We start from the raw sequence: 20,319 nt of genomic DNA on the forward strand, positions 1-20,319 counted from the left end.
AGCATTACGTATATAAACACTTTTTATGGTCCCCGTAAATTTAACCACCAGGGGCCTGCAGTGGGTTTAATCCACTCTTGCTGTAATATGGTATAACAGACCGAAAATATGCAAAAATTCTTCTCCATGGGAGAAGAAAAGAACATTCAGAGAAAATGCAACATCCACAATATACGGAAGAGGTACGAGTAAGGAAGAGATCAAGTATTTAGACGTTGATTGTGGTTATCTGGTGAACAAGTGAACAATTTATGTAAGATCACTGTACCAGCAAATGTCTTGACATTTGTATCTGCTGGATTATTTGGACAAGGAAAGATACTTGAAGTTGAACATTAAAATCTTCTAGAAAGATGACCTCGCTGTAGAACTGGAAAAAGTCATCATTTAAAGAAATGGAATCAAAACATTCTGAATGGTTAGTGGCACTGAAAAAACGATAGAGACAACAAATGAATTTGCTATAATGGACAGAGATTTTAGTGAAAACAAAGAGCGACAATACGCACAAATGCCATCTTTAAAAATAAAAGAATCAAATAGTGTGTGTGTGTGTAACTTGTATAGCATAAACTGAGATGAATAATGATAGAAGCTGAAATCTGAAATTCCGTTTAGGTGCAGTGTTTTTGCAGACTGGAAATGAAAATAAATGTCGTTGAAGTGAAGTTGGAATTAAGAACGTGTATATATATTTGCGAAGTGAAACTAGAACACTTTGCTAGGTTTTTCTTTATCCATATTTAATCTATTTCTCTTTGTTTGACTTTTCATGGCTGTTGTGTAAGTTGAGCTGAAATTGAGAAGGAAATGGAATTACAGTAACAGATTCTTTACTAAGATTTATATATATATATAAATTATACAGTATATGTAGACTTTCACCCAACTCCGCTCCAAATTGTGTACTGGACAGTGTCCTAATACCCTAACATGCCACTATTCAACTCTCTGAAGTCAATCTTGCAGAAAGATGTCAGTTAATTTATTCATTGGCTGACTTGGAAGTCTTCTGAGGCGTTATCATTAGTGTGAGTCCAATATACTATATATCGGCAGTTCTGCAGAATAACACGTTCAAGGTGTTCCTTGAAAAAAGGAAAGAAAACGCTAGTTCTCTCCATGATGCCAGATGTCTGAAAATATCTCTCATGATGGAATATAAGGGTGAAATTAAATTTTTCCTTATTCTGTAGTTCAAACATTTTTTTTTCAAGCTCACTCTTCGAATAAGCAAAATGGTGATATTACACAGAGAACTTATAACAAAGGATGATAAAGTAGCTTACATTTTTCACAGGTATACATGTATGCTGAAAGTTTATTATCATTGAATCAGGATGAGCTCTTGGTATTGTTAAAAATCATCATCTTTATTATTTACTAAAGGATTAACAAAACGTTTTCAATAAATTTGAAGCGAAATTTTAAATTCAGTGGTCACACTAAATTGTCCAATTTTATACTTTTGTAATTTTCAGGAATGGTGTTAATGGAGCTCCATGAGACTAGCGAACGAAACCTCATCGATGAACGAAAAGTATGGTGAGCGACATGATTCATTGATATCTTCATCAATGGTTAAGATTGGTAAAAAACTTGGTCATCAATATATATTGTTCATTGTTCCCTAGAAAGAGCCCGTAAATGAAGTAGTTAACTGGCGATCCGTTTTGTTCATTCCTTCACCGCTAGATACTAGAACTTGGAAACTGAGGAACATGATACTATAAATACAGTCATTTGAAATTTAATTATAATAACTGAACCGATAATAACTCACTCATTTGTGAACGGCATATTTCTTCAATAGCTTAGCTCCTGTAACGCAAAAATTAATAACTTATTATTAGTTTTAGACTTTTCTAAATAATATAATAAAAAATACAGCTTAAATAACATTATCCCGAAATCAGTCTTCTTAAATAACGAAATATAAATTTTATCATATAATAAAATCCCTGTGAGTATGAATGATTGCACATGTGAATGATTGTAAATTATTTTAATCCCTAGTGAGACCACCGCCTTGCTTACTGGAGGGGCCTGAACTGGTATAAGTGACTTTCCGAATTATCCAACCTTAATAGAAGCTTTTTAATCACAGATAAGTTACCCTATATCATAAGGAGGTAGTCAGATTTCTCTCCTGGAAATTCCGACTTTTTACCCCTCCGGATAGACAAAGTGTTTAGAGAATGCAAGTAGTTGAAAACTATGTTGACAATATTAACATTTCTGTCAGAGCAAAAAAGCGAGGTTCATCATCTCGATTTCCACTCTATCCACAAAGGTAGTGGAATTCAGAGTGACAAGTAGCCAATAAAACATCAAGACAGAGCATAGGATATATTTCGAAAATACCCTACTAGATCAAATCTCATAGCTTCCAAACGTATTATGACTAAGGCACATTACATTAGACGTCAAAAACAAAAGCAGTCCTTGGTAATTTCTTCATCTATTAATCAAACAATAAATTCAAAAATTGTATAGGATAAAATCCGGAAAATAAACGGTAGTTATAGAGCGCATTATTTGTCTACCTTGGATCATAACGTATGCGTTATTACTAGACCCATCGCCACCATTTTAGGAGAAAGCGCTAGAATCTCAACCACATTAGGAGAATCTCAGCCACAGCTTCACATCCTCCTGAATTTTTAATATTGAAAGAACAACATGAGAATCGGTTGATAATTGTTTTCTGCAAATGGACTAGAGCCGTGCACTGAGCCATTTGTAGTAGATCCTGATGATTTCCATTACAAGATGATAAACATCTACCACCTTCTCTGAATCGTATTCTCTTACTGTACAACAGACTAATATACAGAGGAAGAGTTTCGCGATTCTTGACATAAGTCGATTATCACTGCCATCCAAAACCAAGGATTCATCACAAGCAAACAATTATCGACCTATCGCTCTGACCAGTTGTCACTGTAAGATATTGAAGAAAATGGTAAATGCCATGCTTCTAAGTTTCTTAGAAAACTTCTCTCCAACGAACTTTTCTCCAACACACAATGTGACTTTCGCAGATACCATTTCAAGTTGGACCATTTGGTGCGTTTAGTAACACGTATAAATAATATAATTACTAAAGGATTTCAGAGGGACCTTCCTGTTTTTATTAAAACTTTCTTTCTAGCGGAGTCTTCCAAATATGAGTGAGAAGCACATTATCTCAGCCATATCATCACAAGAAGAGGGTATTCCTCTTCTTGTGATGATATGGCCGAGATATGTTAATCACTGAACAGCTTCTTCCCCCACAGTAGGCAATGCTCATTAAGTTGAAGACTTGACAATTTACTGCCATTCTTGTAATATGAGGATAATTTAAAGACAACATCAACATACAATTCTTCGTACACATCCTGATATAAAAATGGGAAAAAGTATTATTCCAGTAGCACCAGAGGCCAACTTCTTGGAACTCATATTTTACAGAAAGCTGACATTCTTTTCCTACATTCTTCAACTTAGAGAAAAGTGCAAAACAGCATTGAATATCTTTCGCACTCTATCTTCTACAGAATGGAGTGCAGATCAAAACGCACCAAATATTTGTATACCCTGATGATGGAATACAAATAGCTACTGTTGCTTTTTGCACATCGCCCATTCAAGTTCCGATGCCCAATGAAATGAATCTCCTCTGTCGTTTGAACGGAAACAATTGTCTCTTAACTATGTCCTAAAAATAAGTTCTCATCCAGAACAACAACATGGACTATTCTTTTTTTCTCTACGTTGGAAAGCTCAATATTACACGTCAGGCTGCTATATTCCTCTTTGATGTGTGTGTAAAAGAGATTATGCAAGCTATCAACATAAATGTTGACAACGTTACCTGCACCACATATTATAGCATTCCTCTCTAACAGGTTTACACTATACCACAATCTGCAACTTCTCACTCTGTAACTACGAAAGTCTCATAATCCATCATCTGTCTACCTGCACAGAGCAGCCCATTCTGAATTCTTGCCTATCTACACTGATGGCTCAAGATCTGAGACCTTTGTTGGTTGTGCAATGTTTCCCTGTCCATTCATATCTTACTTGATTACAGAAATGATATAGCAAACTTGCATGTCATTCAGCTTTCTCCTATGCATATAAAAGAATACCGCTACCATAAATGTATCAAAAATGTATTCATTGAGTATTTACAAGCTCCTTTGTATAATCCACATCCAGTGCATTGTGTGAGGGTCTACAACTGCTGTGCAAAATAAAGACCTTGGAAGCTGCATCTGCAGTCTTATTTCATTTGGTGAAATAAGACTGCAGATGCAGCTTCTAGATCAGCTCATATTTTTCCGCGTACTGTTTGATAGTTCCATAAATTGACATTTATGAGATCAAAACTAATTACCCAATGGTGGTCATCATTTCTGAGAGCACTGACAAACAAACAAATGCCGGAAATTGTGCATTGGAAGTGTAGTAAACGTAGACAAGAGAAGACAGGAATTTATTCTTACTAGGCTTCGAATAGGTCACGGTTATTTTATAAATTCTTATATAATGAAGGCTGATAACCCACCTGTGTGTGAAAAAATGCAACACGGGTCTCACTATTTATCATATTCTGGTGGAGTGCCAGCACTTCACACGACAGAGAATTGAAATTTTTACTAACCTGGCCGAAACATATACACTTAGGCAGACCTTATCCCACTTTTACAAACTCATGAAGCTTTTAACTTTTTACAAAGAATTAATTTATAAAAACACATTTGATTATAAATTCTATTTATGTGTTGGTAACGAATTACTTATTAAAATTTATTTATTTAATTTATTTAAAATTTGTTTTATTGTACATAACATTTTATTTACTAAATTATCTCTTTACTACTATTTATTTTTACCTTGTATAATGCTGTAACCTTCGATTTAGAGCAGCATGACTTTGCTGTCCTTCTGCCAATAAATCATAAATCACCCAACCAACCTGTCAGAGCATATATTAAGTTTCTATTGAGCCAAGTTACTTGTCAGTGACCGTGACTGCGTTAACAAATGTATGTTGGTGGAAGGAAGATAATATATGATATGTGATACCGTAATTGTATTGCAGTTTATCTAATAAATACTGAAAAAAGAGAACCACAAGGCTTCACTTCGTCGATGCAAAATTATTCAAATTAAGTGGATATTGAATCCAAGATTATTTCAAAGCCGAATAGAGAAACTACAAGAATTTCGTGCTGAATATAGAAACTATAAAAGTTTCGGCGGATCCAAGCATAAGCAAACCTTTCATGACAGGGGCAACTCGTAGTAAAGGTGGAGTGAGCTCTGATCACTATCCTTAGTATTTTGCATCGCCGAAGTGAAGCCTTTTGGCTCTCTTTTTTCAGTAATTCTTGGTGCCTTTTGTGATGTGACAACTTTTTTGGCAACTCTTATGGTAAAGAATAAGTTCTGCATCACTTCAACCTGAGTATTTACATCTGGGTTTGGCTCCTGCTGACGAGTCCTCAAGAAAGGTCGAAACCGGTATGGGTAGTGACTCCCCCCCCCCCATAATGTATAACATCATACGAGGAAAGGTTTAATATATACGAAATGTATATAATGCATATTTTAATGTATACGAAAGATTTTATTTGCATTAAAATTTCCTTAGTATACTTGAGTTGCAGCTCAAGTATACCTTCTGAAAGCACAAATTATCCGTGAAAGCGGCTCCGTGATCTGTTGATAATCTGATGAAACTGATCCGACATAGCCGAAATTATGCAATTCCCCTTCTCAATGCTATTTTTCATCCTGGATATATTCTAGGGGGGGGTCGTCATCCTCAACAAATAGTTTCGTGAGGTTCACAAGAATGGAGTCTAAATGGGCACAAAATATTTTTATTATTTTTTACTGTTCCATTCCAGTTACGTTCGCTTTCAGAGTATTTTGGAATAGTTCAACAATGCTTTTATTATGCATTTCCAAAAAAATTCTAACATAAAATTCTAACTCATAGTTTCAATTTTTTTTTCATACTGTTCATCAAAATCTTAAAAGAAAAAAAAATTATATTCGACGTTCTAATTTCATCGTAAATTTTCCACACACACATAAAAGAAAATCTCAAAATAATTTATGCATTCTGGAGACTTTCCTGGTTGTTCCATTTCAGTCGTTTCCGACCGTAGGTGACTTTGTAGGCACTGCCCACAAAGTATTCCTGTTGAGATTTTTACTTGGTAGTTCACCATTGCTTCCCCCAATCCCCCCATTTTATCCGGGCTCACGACCGGCATATGGCTGGGACGTATTCATGACTGAAATCCATGTGTGTTTACGGGTCCAGTTGGCCTGTTATGGGGGACTAAAAATCTGAGTTCTAGGGTGAAAAAAACCCTACTTCTGTATGAGACCGGCTAACTCACCTTTAGTCGAGAGATACCAGATAAAGGTTCCTCACGTCACTGACGGGAATCGAACCCGGGTCTTTCCAAACAAAGGGGGGGTCGTCTATACTGACTAAGTTACAGAGGCATTCGAGGAGACTTGAACGTCTTATATAGCAATTTCAAAACCTATATAACAAGAAACATCCTTTAAAAGTAGCTTAAGAAGAAGTTTCGATTTATTATGTTATCTATTGGCTTTGTTTTTATGTGATTTAACTGACATAAGTCAAATCACAGAAATGTAGAAATGCAAAAAATTCAGTGAAAATCCGAAGACAATTCATCCAAAAGTTCATCGGCAATTCGCTGATATTCCTTCGAAAACAGTTAAACGAAATACACAGTTAACTGAGAATTTTCATCGAATATCAATTAATCAAAAAAGCAATGCAATGAACAATAAAATAACAGACAGTTCGCTAAAAATTCACAGTTCATCAAAACAGTAAATGATCGTATAAAGCATTTTGCTGAAAAGAAACTAAAAACAGCGAAGTAGCTAACCAACTGGGATCTAAAATTTTATCGGCACTGAGTAATTTACTTCAGCCGGAACCAACCTGGTGAGGGCACGTCCCCGAGTGTCGAATAGGAATGGCTGACATAAGTGAATCAAATCACAGGAATGTAGAAATGCAAAAACGCCGACCCCCTCTCAGATAAACATGATCTGCGTACCCAACTTGAGTGATAGGGGTTTGATTGTGAAGTCAGCTATCGAAAGAAGTGCAATAATAAAAGTGAAAAGCGACGTGCCATCCGTGGGAATGTTGTCTACTTTATTGGTTCCTGGCAGGAAAAGAAGACGTATATAACAGTTCTTGAGAAGAAGGTGTTATAATAATATTATATTAATGTAATATTCGTGCTTTTATTTTTTTGTTCATTGCAAAAATGCAGTAGAGTTTTTTCGCGTCATTCAAGGAGAGAAAAATACTGTTGTTCAATGTAATTTAAAGTGAAGATGGGTGAAAAATAGATGTACTAATTACGATTTTATTCAAAATTATGTCAGCAGATTGTTCACAAACGAATGAAATATTCTGAAAAGAAAAAAAAAAGGTATATATCCAATTTCAAAAAGATGCAGACCAGAAAATTTGTTTTCCTTAAAATTTATCACCTAGGCCAATTTTGAGGAGTGCAAAATTATGTGATGTGTAGTGCTTAACTAGAATTTCCCCTGGCTAAGAGTATATCGAGCAGTGGTTGAGAAAATTAGCGGTTGAGAAAACCAGAATCATTTTCTCTCAGCTGAAAAGCAAACAACAAAGTCTAGAATGCAAAGACACGAAGAAATTATTAATAATCTTCTTATTCACACAATGATATTCGTTTCCAATAAACCTAAAAATAAGTAGGTTCATTGTTAAAATACACGCAAAATGTTTACTTTTATCTTATTCTGATGATTTCGTCATGAAAAAAAGGATAAGCTGAAATCATATGAAACATTTTTCATTAATCTCACTCACGAAATGGTGACAGTCTATATTATATTAAAGTGAAGTCGATATGCTAAGGGTTAAATGACTGGCTCGAAATACCAAAAATTGAACTTTTACTCTACCAAGCAGGGTGGTAGTCTTATACAGAGAGATGAATTTCATCCGGAACCTATTCGGTTGTGTTATGTGATTCGCATTCAAAAAACATCCGTGCCCATAATAGGAACCAAACGCATAGCTGTGAATTGAACAGGAGAAACGCTGATCACTATGCCGATAGTCCGCGAGGTTAGCCTAGTGGCTTTGCGCTTCGCAACCATATGCCTGGGAAAGGAGTGTCCTAGGTTCGATTCCCGTCGATGACGCGAGGAGCTTAAGGATCTTCCTCAGCCATAGCCAAGCTAGCTATTCTTGGGCGTGGACCACAGGGTTTTTTCCACCAGTTTATGTGGGGGTTTTCATCCTGCAAGCAGGCAAACCGGTCCAGTGAACACACACAGATTACAAGCAGGAATACTGACGCAGCCATAGGTCTGATTCGTCACCCTATGAGCCGGGATAAAATTTGGGGGGAACTGAGATGGTGCCGTGCCTCCCTGCAAAGGGGACTCACGGCCGTGTATCATCATACGATTATTATTATTATTACTATGCCGATCGGTAAATAAGTTCCAATACATTTTACACCCTTCTTTACTGTGGGATTAAATCCCACAGCTTGTGCGTTCAGGTATAGTTGAATATTCAGGTAATATTCAACTATAGGGAATATTACCTCAAGGAGTACAGAGTATTGATTCGCGCTGCGCAGCGTTCTTACTATATCAAGAGAATATGAAAAGGAAGTACAGAGTATTGATTTGCCTCAAACTTCTGCCAGTACAATAATTATGCTATGATATTTATGAGCATTTTCACAATTAAATTGTTCTTCTGCCAATCTGAATTTTAATACAAGAGAGGATGTTGTTCATCATTAAATTTTTTATACTTCTAGATTTTATAAAATCTTACAAAAAGCCTTATTTTGTTCTTCACTACGAAATATATAATAAATTCTATTTCGGTTGAAATAGCTACACTAAACAGTATTTCTTAAATTATCAATATCGTCTTTGTCTCATTAATTTTTTTTGTTGTTGTTTATTTTTATTCAGTTGAAAAAATTAGGAAGCGTTTAGAATAATGAGCAGCCATCGTATCTAAACCTTTTCATTATATTAATTCTTATAAATTCTTAAATTTGTATAGATCTGTGTCTTATCTTAGCCCAGTGGTTAGCGTATCCACTCTTCCACCAGCAGGCTGCGGGTTGAATCCTATGATGAACATGTTTGTAATTGTCTTTAGGTTCGAAATGAATTTTATCTTTCAGTGTGAAGCTATCTGTCAGCTTATTAAAGGCCTGAAGTGTGGCTTGAAAAAGTTTCATGTTTGGTATGTAGATCTTTCAGATTATGTCAATATATATATATATATATATATATATATATATGATACAACAATGGTTTACAACCCTTCCTGGGTGAAAGTCACATACATGTGTATGTTAAAAAAACACATGTTCTGCAGAACTTTCCAAATAGACTTTTTTTTTTTTTTTTTTGGACTTAAAACCACGCTACCGGCCAGGACGTATATATACGTCCAAGTAAACATGGACGTATATATACGTCCGTGTATATATATATATATATATATACACGACTGCTTAAATCATGTTGCATCTGCTGTTGCCGAAATAAGACCACAAACTTTAAATGCCTGCTGGAAAGCAGCTTGGCCTGGATGTGTTGCAAACAGTGCAACCATTCAAACATCTACATTATCAGCTGCAATCATTACTTTGGCACATGAAATTCGTGGAGAAGGTTTTGATACATTTAGCCAGTATGACATGGACAATACCTTAAGTGATGATGATATTATTGGATATCGATTAACTTTAGATATCATCGAAGATCCAGAAAACGATAGTGAAGCAGAAGAAAAACCTGTTCCCCTCATTTTGCTCCACTTTGCTGCCACAAATTCTGAACGCGCCTTTAAATTCCAGCGTGAGCTGAAGAACTGTATGTCTGGAAATCGCGAGCTGTATAAAAAATTAGTGAAATCATCATCACAAAGTTTAATCACTGATTACATTGTCAGAAGAAAAAATCAGCACAGAACGAGGGTGAAGCTAATACTGTTTGTGAAGAACCATTGCCTTTACCATACAGATCTGATGAGCTGACTATCTCTTCTGGTGATGAAAGTGATTTGCACCAGTTCGGAAACGTTGCCGAATATTGTCTAATAGCGATGATAATTCTGATGACAAAATGTAAAAAAAAAAAAAAATTTTTACTTTTCGATAAAATTAAATGATTAAAGTTTTAAAACAAATTTATGCATTCTAATTTTTCTAAATTTTCATAAACTTTTTTATGCGATTTTAGGTTTATTTTAATTCATTGCTTCGGTTTTATGCGGTTTTAGAAAATTATGGAACGTATCCCTAATTTTTCAACGTAAGATAGGCTTTTTTTGTGCGATATTTTATATGCGGTTTTCTGTGGAGCGTGACTACCGCATAAAAAGAGACCCGACTGTCAGACTTGAAAAGTTTATATATAAATCTAGAATCCTTTCCGTAGCAGAGTTGTGTTCAGTTTTCTTTCTCTCTCTCTCTCTCTCTCTCTCTCTCTCTCTCTCTCTCTCTCTCTCTCTCTCCTCTGCTTCTGAGTAGTTATGGACATTTCTATTTTGTTGCAAAAATTAGGAAGCGTTTAGAATAATGAGCAGCCATCGTATCCAAACCTTTTTCATTATATTAATTCTTATAAATTCTTAAATCTGTATAGATTTATGGCTTATCTTAGCCGAGTGGTTAGCGTATCCACTCTCCCACCGATAAAATGCTGCGGGTTGAATCCTGTGATGAGCATGTTTGTAATTGTCTTTAAGTTCGAAATTTCTAGAATTTCTAGTGATTGACTATGGTAGCCGATGAATTAGTTTCGAGGAAAAAGGTCGCTCTACCCTATGTTTGAAAAAACAAAAGCAAAGAACTTCTTATTTGAATTCCTCTTTTCCTAATGCGAAATTGAGTCTTTATTATTTTTGTGTCATGATTTAGTGCAGGAGATAATGCAAACCCGTCGATTTTTCCATGAGCTTTCAAAATCTTTTCAAAGTTTGCATTACGAACGACGGTTCTTAATGCAAACTTTGAAAGGATTCTTCTCCGAACTGCTCAAGTAAGCAAACGTTCTGTGCATTTACAAGAAGGCTTGCGAACACTCACTATTGATAGTATAGGCCAGTAGGACAGCCTTTTAAGACTTGAAAAGTAAGCGATTAAGGAAATTCTGCAGCAGCTAAATTTCGTAATAGGAACTCACTTTCTTGACTAACTTTACTCTCCTTACAAGATCTTCCTTCTTAATCTCAGAAATTCTTCCCTTCTGCTTCCGACGAATATTTCATTCACTCCACTTGATCGATTTTTGCTAATTGTTTTTTTCTTTTTCTTCTTCAATGTTTTCTTCCTGCGAAAAGCAGGAAAAGCGGAGCTTCTCCTTTGATTTTCCTTTCCTCTGCCATCTCGTATTACGCATACACTAACCTGGTTATATCTTGTAATATCCTTTTGCCAGGATATTACAAGGGATCACGCTAGGATCACGATAAACTGGGATCACGCTCATGATCCTCAGCCATCTTTCTTTGGTTTACACAATGATTTGTATCAGAGTATGCGTTATAAACGTCTAGTTCACATCTCTCCAGGAACCGGAAGACTCCACTGCGGCATGTTTGCTTAATGTCTCACCAAGTGCCGTCTCTGCACTATGGAAAAAGTTTCAGATATAGGAACAACTACCAGAAAGAGCTGCCCAAAGGCCGTCCAAGGAAAACATCAGCCAGAACAGATCGCTATCTGGTTCTAACACTAAGATGAACCCTACAATATATTTTCACCGCCTGTCTCTTCAGGTTGGTGAGGTAATAGATGAAAAAATTTCCAATTAGACTGTTATGAAGGCACAGTTCAAGTAGACAATTCGCAAGGAAACTAGTTGATATCTCATTAACCACGAACCACCATAGAGCTCTTTGAAACTGGTGCCACAAACATGTGAACTGAAGCTCTGAAACATGGGGAACATTTCTGTTCTGTGATGAGTACTGATTTGACCTACAAATGGGAACTAAACGTTCTTTGATCTGGAGAGAAAGAGGAATGGGTACCATCAGAAAAAGACACTTAGGGTGGAAAAAGTGTTCTCGTGTAAAACGGAAGAATTATCAACGGCGCATTCCTCGTCTTGTTTTTGCTTAACTGTCTTGAGACCGAGAACAAATCCTCGAACCATATGTGCGAATCTGTAAGGATGCGGTTGACTAAGATTTTCTAATTTTCTTTTCATGTATGACAATGCCTGTCATATCATATATGACCTCATCACTACCCATCAAGTTAAAGTCGTGGAGGAATATTTTGAAAGTGAAGATATTCAACGACTGCCGTGGCCAGCAATCACCAGACAAATCCGATCAAACATTTGTGGGACACCCCTTAAGCGTCACATTGCATGCTGACAGTCATCGCTTTGGTCATTAGTTAGCTAAAGTGTGCTCTGGTGGAAGTATAGGTTTTGTTGTTACAGAATCTTATAGACACCCTTATATCGAGTATATTCCACTAGAGGAGACCTACGTGATACTGAAGTTGTGAAACCATAAATTTTGAACATATTATGTCGACTTTTGTAATTCTTATGCACCCCTAAGTAATGTCTGTTATACCTCTCCGATTTCTCAGGTCTCCTCAGCACATTGTTTTTCTATTGTACACCACTATACCAACGTTTTTCTGATTCAACTCAAACTACACGAGTTACACCTCATTTTCGAAGTGTTTTGTTAAATTTGTCGAGCAATGTAATACATTAGCCATTCAGGGTGTGTGTGTGTTGTGTTGAGGGGGGGGGGTAGCTTTTTTTTTACACACAATTTTACTGCCATCATTTCAGTATATATATAAAGAGTTAACTTTAACTGATTAAACTGATTATCAACATTGTCTATTTCTGCTTAATTTCTAAAGCCGAGAATAAACATGACTACTTTTGAACTTTTCCATATTGTTTGTTTCGCTATGATAAAAAGGGAAAATTCATTAATAATTGCCTGGTGTTGTTTCTATCTACTATGATTCTTAAAAATCATCTAGTAGTATTTTTAATAAATAACTAATTTCTGCGTTCACAGGTTTTAGTTATATGACCATTTTTATCTACGTACCGGCAAAATTTACATTCTACCATAGATATATATTTACAGAAAGCAAAAGCTGCGTAGCTCTTAAGCAGCAACAAAGATCACTCCGAAACGAATACAGCTGTACACTTTTTATGCATCTGGAATACACGTAGATTATGGAATTACCCATAGTATGTTTAGTTATCATATTTTGTCCACTCTGAAGTTTATTGAGAATAGGATGGTATGTTGAGTTTAGTTTTATATGGTCTGTTCTAAGCCTCTGGTGGAAAAATGGGTTTTGTAGCTACAGAATCATATGTCGAGCATATTCCACCGCTGTCAGGCCTGTTTAGCCGTTTGAAGAGACCTACGCTGTAGTAAAGTTGTGTAACCATATTGTTGAGCATATCGTATAGACTTTAGTAATTGTTATCGTAATTCTTATCGTGGACTAAGTTAAGGAAACTCTGAATACCGTGAAACTAGGATTTAGCTTCGCATTTCATACAGTCTGCTGAACCTGTAATGGTAATTTTTTTTCAACTACTCTGGAATAAAAGCTTGATTATGGAATACTGTGCGAGTAAAACAGCCATTGCTGTGCGTATATCTGAGAATCTACTCCAACGACAATCGGTATTAATTTTTTTTAACTCTGTTTTCATAGTGAACATAAGTGTCAATATATTCACTACAGTTTTACTGTAGGGAAGGGATTTCTATCCGGAAAAAGAACGCGACATATTTAAATCTGAATTTGAAGAACTGCCATAATCTGGTAATGCGAATGTCATCTATTCAAGACCTGGAAATGTAGTTGAAGATCAAATGCTATTTTACTTTGAGAACAAAAATAAAGAGTTTTGCTTCTCACTGACGTTGCTGTTTAGTGGAGGGATGCCAAGTCATACCGCTCACATTTTCCTCTTCCGACAACAGCAGGGCCTCTAGACAAAGGCTCGCAGAGCAGTTGAAGTTTCAATCTGGCAAAAGTCCAATAGCTTTCTTCTGAAGCTTTATAATGACAGAAATATTTTAAACTTATCTGGGTCAGTATGAATTGAAAAAAAAATAAATAAATAATGCAACCAACATAATTTAATGTCTTCTTTTGAATCAATGTTGCTTGTCGAGAACAGTAGAGATCTAGCAATAACAAACGGCTATTCGTGAACCTATGGAATGGAGTTACAACAGTAACAACGGCACAAAGATTCCATGTGACTTCCTTTACAATTTAGAATCTAAAAGTTTCTCTTTGAATAACTTTAGGACACGTATGTACATATATAGATAGATTTTTCTGTGATGTTTCACGTTTTATATTTCTTTTTGTTACTGTGCTGTTGTTGAGAGAATTATAATCTTCGGGTCTCTTTCATAAAAATGGACTATCTGGATAACTTCCAAAATATTTTATGTGAAATTAAGAGGTTCCAATATAAGCAGAATAAAAAACATGCACAATTTTCATTCCTTTCACTGCACTCTCGTTTCTTAATGGAAGAAATCGCCTTCCAATAATTTTTTAGTGTGTGTGTGTGTGTGTGTGTGTGTGTGTGTGTGTGTGTGTGTGTGTGTGTGTGTGTGTGTGTGTGTGTGTGTGTGTGTGTGTGTGTGTGTGTGTGTGTGTGTGTGTGTGTGTGTGTGTGTGTCGATGACCTGTCACGGCCAAGTACCTCTAGGATTATTAGTAACTTCTGCTTAATGCTTATGATAGGAGGGTGTTAATCTTATCTACATTGTCTGCTATGTCGGTAAATTATACTCGCCTGTCCGGTTAGAATGCATATACCATCATTACACTAAACCGTGTATGGTAATACATATACCTGATGTATATGTACAATATATACATACAGCATATTTCGCTATATGTACGAGTATATACACATCTCTCCAGTCTGAAATATGGTTCTAACATTATATGTTAGTTAATATTCTTTGTTTAGGTGAAAGCGGTGACCTTTCAAAGTTCCTGTAAGCTTAAATAATTTTCAAAATGTCGGCGTAATATTAAAAGCATGAATCACTTTTAATAGTACAAGTGATGAATTATATAAAGAGACAGAGCGAAAATAATAGTATCACTAGTAAAATTAAAGAGGCAGAAGGAAATTATTATTACGTGACATCTCCACGGAGTCAAAACACTCATCCAGTTAAGACAACTACTCTACAACTCTCTCTCCCTGGCTCAATCCACAAACTACACCAACGCCATCATTAATGCCGCCCACCACCATTAATATTGCCACAGACAATCACAAATATCTATGCCCACGGCGAGATTCGAACCCGCAGCATTTTCGGGTAGAGAGTGAATACGCTAACCACTCGGCCAACCAGGCCGGCGATATTTGCTACTGAAATACTCCTATATCTTCGCATATTTACTGTAAGCTTTTCTGAAATGGATTGAACATATACTGAAAATGCTACCCAGACCGGTTTCGACCTTTATTGAGGTCTCATCAGTGGGAGCCAGGCTAGAAATACCAAGATTTTAGTAATACAGAGCTTATAAGTATTTTACCAGAACAAGTTACCATAAGGTGTTTTAACCTTACTAAATAAAAATCTAAAGGTCGAAACTAGTCTGGGTAGTGGCCCCTTGCCTTTAATACAAAGCATCATACATCTCCTCCAGGAGATGTGCTTTGCATTAAGCACATCTCCTGGAGGAGATGTGCTTTGCATTAAGGGTAAATATTAAAATTAGTGATCAGAGCTTATTCTACTTTTACCATGAGCTGCCTTGGTCTTGCTTTACGTGCAGGATCAGCTAGACTTGCAACACTTGCAGGCGCAAACTTGACTTGTTTGTCTGTTTACTTCCTTGGGAAATGGAGTAAAAGAGTAATTTCCCAAGTAAGCAAACAGACAAGTAAGTCAAGTTTGCGCCTGCACGTAGTGCAAGTCTGGGCGACTTCGCAAATAATGCATAGCACCATACATCTCCGCAAGGAGATGTGCTTTGCATTAGGGATAAATACTAAGAATAGTGATCAGAGCTTAAACCACCTTTACCACGAGTTGCCTCAGACTTGCACTATGTAGGGAGTCGCCCAGACTTGCACTACATGCAGTCGCAAACTTGAACTTAATTGTGTGTTTGCTTACTTGGGGAAATAGGATTAAAACCAAGTTTATATATATATTGGTATCTTTAACGTATATTATACCCAAGATAAAAAAACTTTCCTTTCTATATATATATATATATATATATATATATATATAGCAGTACCATCATCATTATCTACACACATCACCATCTACTGCCCACCACGGCCACTACTAGTATTTTTTGTCTATAAATTATGTGAGTTCTCTCGGCCGCTTTGTCTGTCTTCGAGATACAAACCCGAGTTTCCTGGAGAAAAAATCCTGCTCTACCGTATGAGAACGGCTAACTCACCTTCAATTGAATAAAAAAATCGTATAAAGAACCTCTCGTCACGACGAGAATCGAACTCGTTACTTTTCCAAACGAAGGGCGCTACGCCCTTCGTTTGGAAAAGCTACATGTATTATTTTTTTCGATCAGACAAGTTGATGAAAATTGTATATAAGTGAATAATGGATTACAGTTTGAAGGAGGACAAGAAACATGTGCGTAAATTTATTTTTTGTTTTTATTTTATTTTATTTATTTTATTATTTTGTGTTCTGCATTAATATTATTTTAATGAATTCAAGATTACAAGTAATAAGTTGAAATAATAGTGGATAACTAAGGTAACTGTATGTGTTGAGATATTTGTAGTAATTCTGTTACTAATTGTTATGCATACACCTTCATAAAATAAATTCCATGTGAAAGAAATTATTTAGTAGATGAAATATGTATGTCAGTTTTCCATTATGTATTTCCAGTGGCGTTGCATGCCCAGCTAGGTTGGATGCATGTAGTTAACTTGTGCAACCCGTGATACAAAATACACGTCAATTTTACCGTATAGTTGCAGTTTTATTGATATATGAAAGTTTTAAGAGTGCATAACGCATCAGTGCGCATCTTAATTCATCCGATGCAATTAACTGAAGGACAAATTTGAATACTTTAATTTATCAATTAATATACTTTTAAAAATGGAAAGCATAAATGTCAAATGAACAATAGCTGTCCTTCACGTGCACTGTTTATGTGAGAAGTAGAAAGGGTTTACACTTCATGGTGACATTATAGGAGTGTGGGCTGAAAGGTTCTCGGCCTAACAATGAAAAAATTAATTAATAATTTCAAAATTATTTTAATTTTTCAACATAATCTCACTTAAGACTAATACATTTATTTCATCGATGCTACAGCGCCATTATCCCGTCCCTGTTCTGGTTCTCAATAAGATCTGCAAAATACCCCTCTACAGCTGCAATTACCTCTTGATTCGAATCAAAACGCTGACCAACGAGGAAGAGTTTTAGTTTTGAGAAGAAATAGAAGAGGAAGCGAAAACTAAGGAATAGGGTGGATGTTTCAACAATTCATAGTGCAGATCCCATTGCCAAAAATATAATATAATAAAAAAATATAATATAATATAATATAATAAAAATATAATGGGAAGGTGCATTGTCCTGATGAAAGATTAATTTTTCTTCTGCAAACCGGGTCTTTTCTCACCAATTTTTTCATCTAGTCGGAATAATATTCCCCGGTTATTGTTTTACCCTTTTCAAGATAAGTAATAAAAAAAATGCTTTAAGAATCCCAAAACATCGATGCCATGACGTTTCCTGCTGATGGAATCGACTTTGTCTCCTTTGGAGCTGAACAACCGGCTTCTGTTCCCAGTTTTGACTGCCGTTTGGATTCTGATGGGTAAGTGAATCCAAGTCTTATCAGTAGTAATAAATCGACGCACAAAATCAGTTTTATTCTTGTTAAAACGCTCCAAGTACTATTCAGATATTTTCATGCGAGTGCGTTTCTTATCTGCTGTGAGCAAGTCCAGTACCCATCTTGCGCAAATCTTTTTCATAAGCAATTCTTCATGTAAAATATATCCTATACGTTCTTTTGAAATGTCTATAGTCTCAGCAATTTCACGCACTTTGACTCACCGGTCATCCAATACCATATCGTGCACTTGATCAATGATTTCTGGACGTCCTTCACGTGGATCATCTTCAAGGCTGCTACGGCCACGTTTAAACTCGGCAGTCCATTTCTTAATTGTCGAAAACGAAGGAAAAGAATGGCCGTAAACTTTTATGAACTTCGAATGATTTTCCTTTGGCTTTTTTTTTTTCAAAGAATTTTATAACCGCATGATACTCAATTTTATCCATTTGAAGGGAACACAGACAACTTTTGCTTCTGACAGCTGTATGAAACAAACTACTTGATAGAATGACTTGCAATTTCTCATGGATGCTTATGACAGATGTACCAACTTTGAAAAAAAAATCTTGCCGATAGTGTTGCCATCTATGATCGTGGCCGAGAACGTTTCAGACCACCTCATAATATCATTGGCAAATACTAGAGTGACACACCAATAATTTGAATTTTGATACGAATTTTGAATACAGCCATATAATACACACAGAAATCGGAGAAAGTAATCACTTCGGAAATTACTATTTTTTCGGGCTGAACCAACTCCTTTCACTTATTTATACAAAATTTCCAACCTCCTTCGATTATAATCATACAATCTGTGAAAGCTATGGCAGAAAACAGGACATTAAGCAGATCGTCAACATTATTTTCCATTGGAAATATGGGCAAAAAAGTGACAAATTATTTATAGAAAACTTACTATATACGTGTCCTAAACATGTCAGTTCACACTTCAGGCGCAAAACAGATGAAACTCAGAAAACAAGCACAGCAACTCATGACAAATGACGTTCAATTGGATTGGATGAGACAATAATGAATCGCAGCCACTAATCAATAATGATTCTAATCAGTAATGATTGCTATTGTCTCCACGCACACCCTGCCCAGAAAATTCAAATTATTTATGCGCTGAGTGTCATGGAGGTCACTTTTAAACAGATGGAGGTCAGTGCTGGCCAAATTAAGAATTTGGCCAGCACTGACCTCCATCTGTTTAAAGGTTTCAAAGCTGTCAGTATTTGTGTCAGAACAACAGGCTATTGATACGTGTCCTTTCATTTTTGTGGTAGGGAGGAAAGTGTCCTTTCCTCTCTACCGGCCGATGTGGGTGAAATAGTGACACCAAATTGCACTTCTTATCCATGTTATTCAATGGGTGTTAGAGCTTCATATCCAGATTTAGCTGAACGTCTATAGACGTCGTGGCCGGTTAGTGGGTTTTAAGTTACATAATAGGCACGATGGGAACACAGAAACAGGTGAGATCCTTCTAAGTGGCAAATGCAAAATATTATAATCTGGCAATAACAATCAGGGAAAATATTCAACAATAAATATAAGGATTATCTTCTTGAATGGCAGGCAAAAGTAGAGTGATCTGGGCAAATTTCAAATGGGAAACTAGATAATGAGAGTTATTTGTGCTTATGGTCCCACAGAAAGTTCTACCAAGGAATAAACGGAGGAAATTTTGAGACATTAGACAAGGAAGCTGGCTCAATGGGAAAAAAAAAGAGGAAAAGTTGGTCCTTGTTGGATATCTAAAGAGCAAAGGAGGAAATTAATAACAGACGTATAGAAATGTCTTGGGAAAAATTGGAGAAAAAGTGCAGAACTAATAATAATGGGAAATGCTGGATTTCTGTTCAGGACATGGATTAGTTGTTACTAATACCATGTTCCAACATAAAAACGTGCACAAATTCACATGGAGAGATCAAGAAATAAGAAAAATTGACTGCTTTATAGTTGATGCGATGTTTTCCTGCTGGTTCAGGACACTGGCACATACATTGGATTTGAAATAGGAAGTGACCACTATTTAGTTTTGACTAGGATAAAACTGAATTTCATATTGAAACGAAGAGTGTGTAAGAAAATTTTAAAACGAAACAAGGTGAGCAGCTTTCAAAGGTGAACTGTAGACTGAAATACACAAACATCATTGAACAAAAAAAGGGAGACCCAAAACTTGGAGATTCCATGGCAAATCCTGAATGAAACATTGACTGATTAAGCCAGAGAGGAATGTGATGAGGTTGTCTGTGAGGATAGAAAAATCAGAACTCTGCAGACCAGGAATTTAAAGAGGCAGTCAAGGAAAACAAGAATGTGT

The 20,319-nt window shown here is 36.0% G+C and overlaps 1 protein-coding gene across 1 annotated transcript in view; it reads right to left on the reverse strand.

The window, feature by feature from the left end:
- Positions 1-1,555: 1,555 nt before the first annotated feature.
- LOC150094466 (uncharacterized) overlaps positions 1,556-20,319 on the reverse strand; it is a 260,807-nt gene continuing 242,043 nt past the window's right edge. Inside the window, exon 4 of the mRNA XM_090411973.1 lies at positions 1,556-1,821. Within this exon, the coding sequence (XP_090268099.1) occupies positions 1,807-1,821 (15 nt within the window). The 3' untranslated portion in view covers positions 1,556-1,806. The remainder of the gene's footprint in view (positions 1,822-20,319) is intronic.

This window comes from Typopeltis vanoorti, chromosome 22 (assembly GCF_054136105.1).
Source record: "Typopeltis vanoorti isolate ZY-2024b chromosome 22, IOZ_Tvanoo_1.0, whole genome shotgun sequence".
Classification (NCBI taxonomy): domain Eukaryota; kingdom Metazoa; phylum Arthropoda; class Arachnida; order Uropygi; family Thelyphonidae; genus Typopeltis; species Typopeltis vanoorti.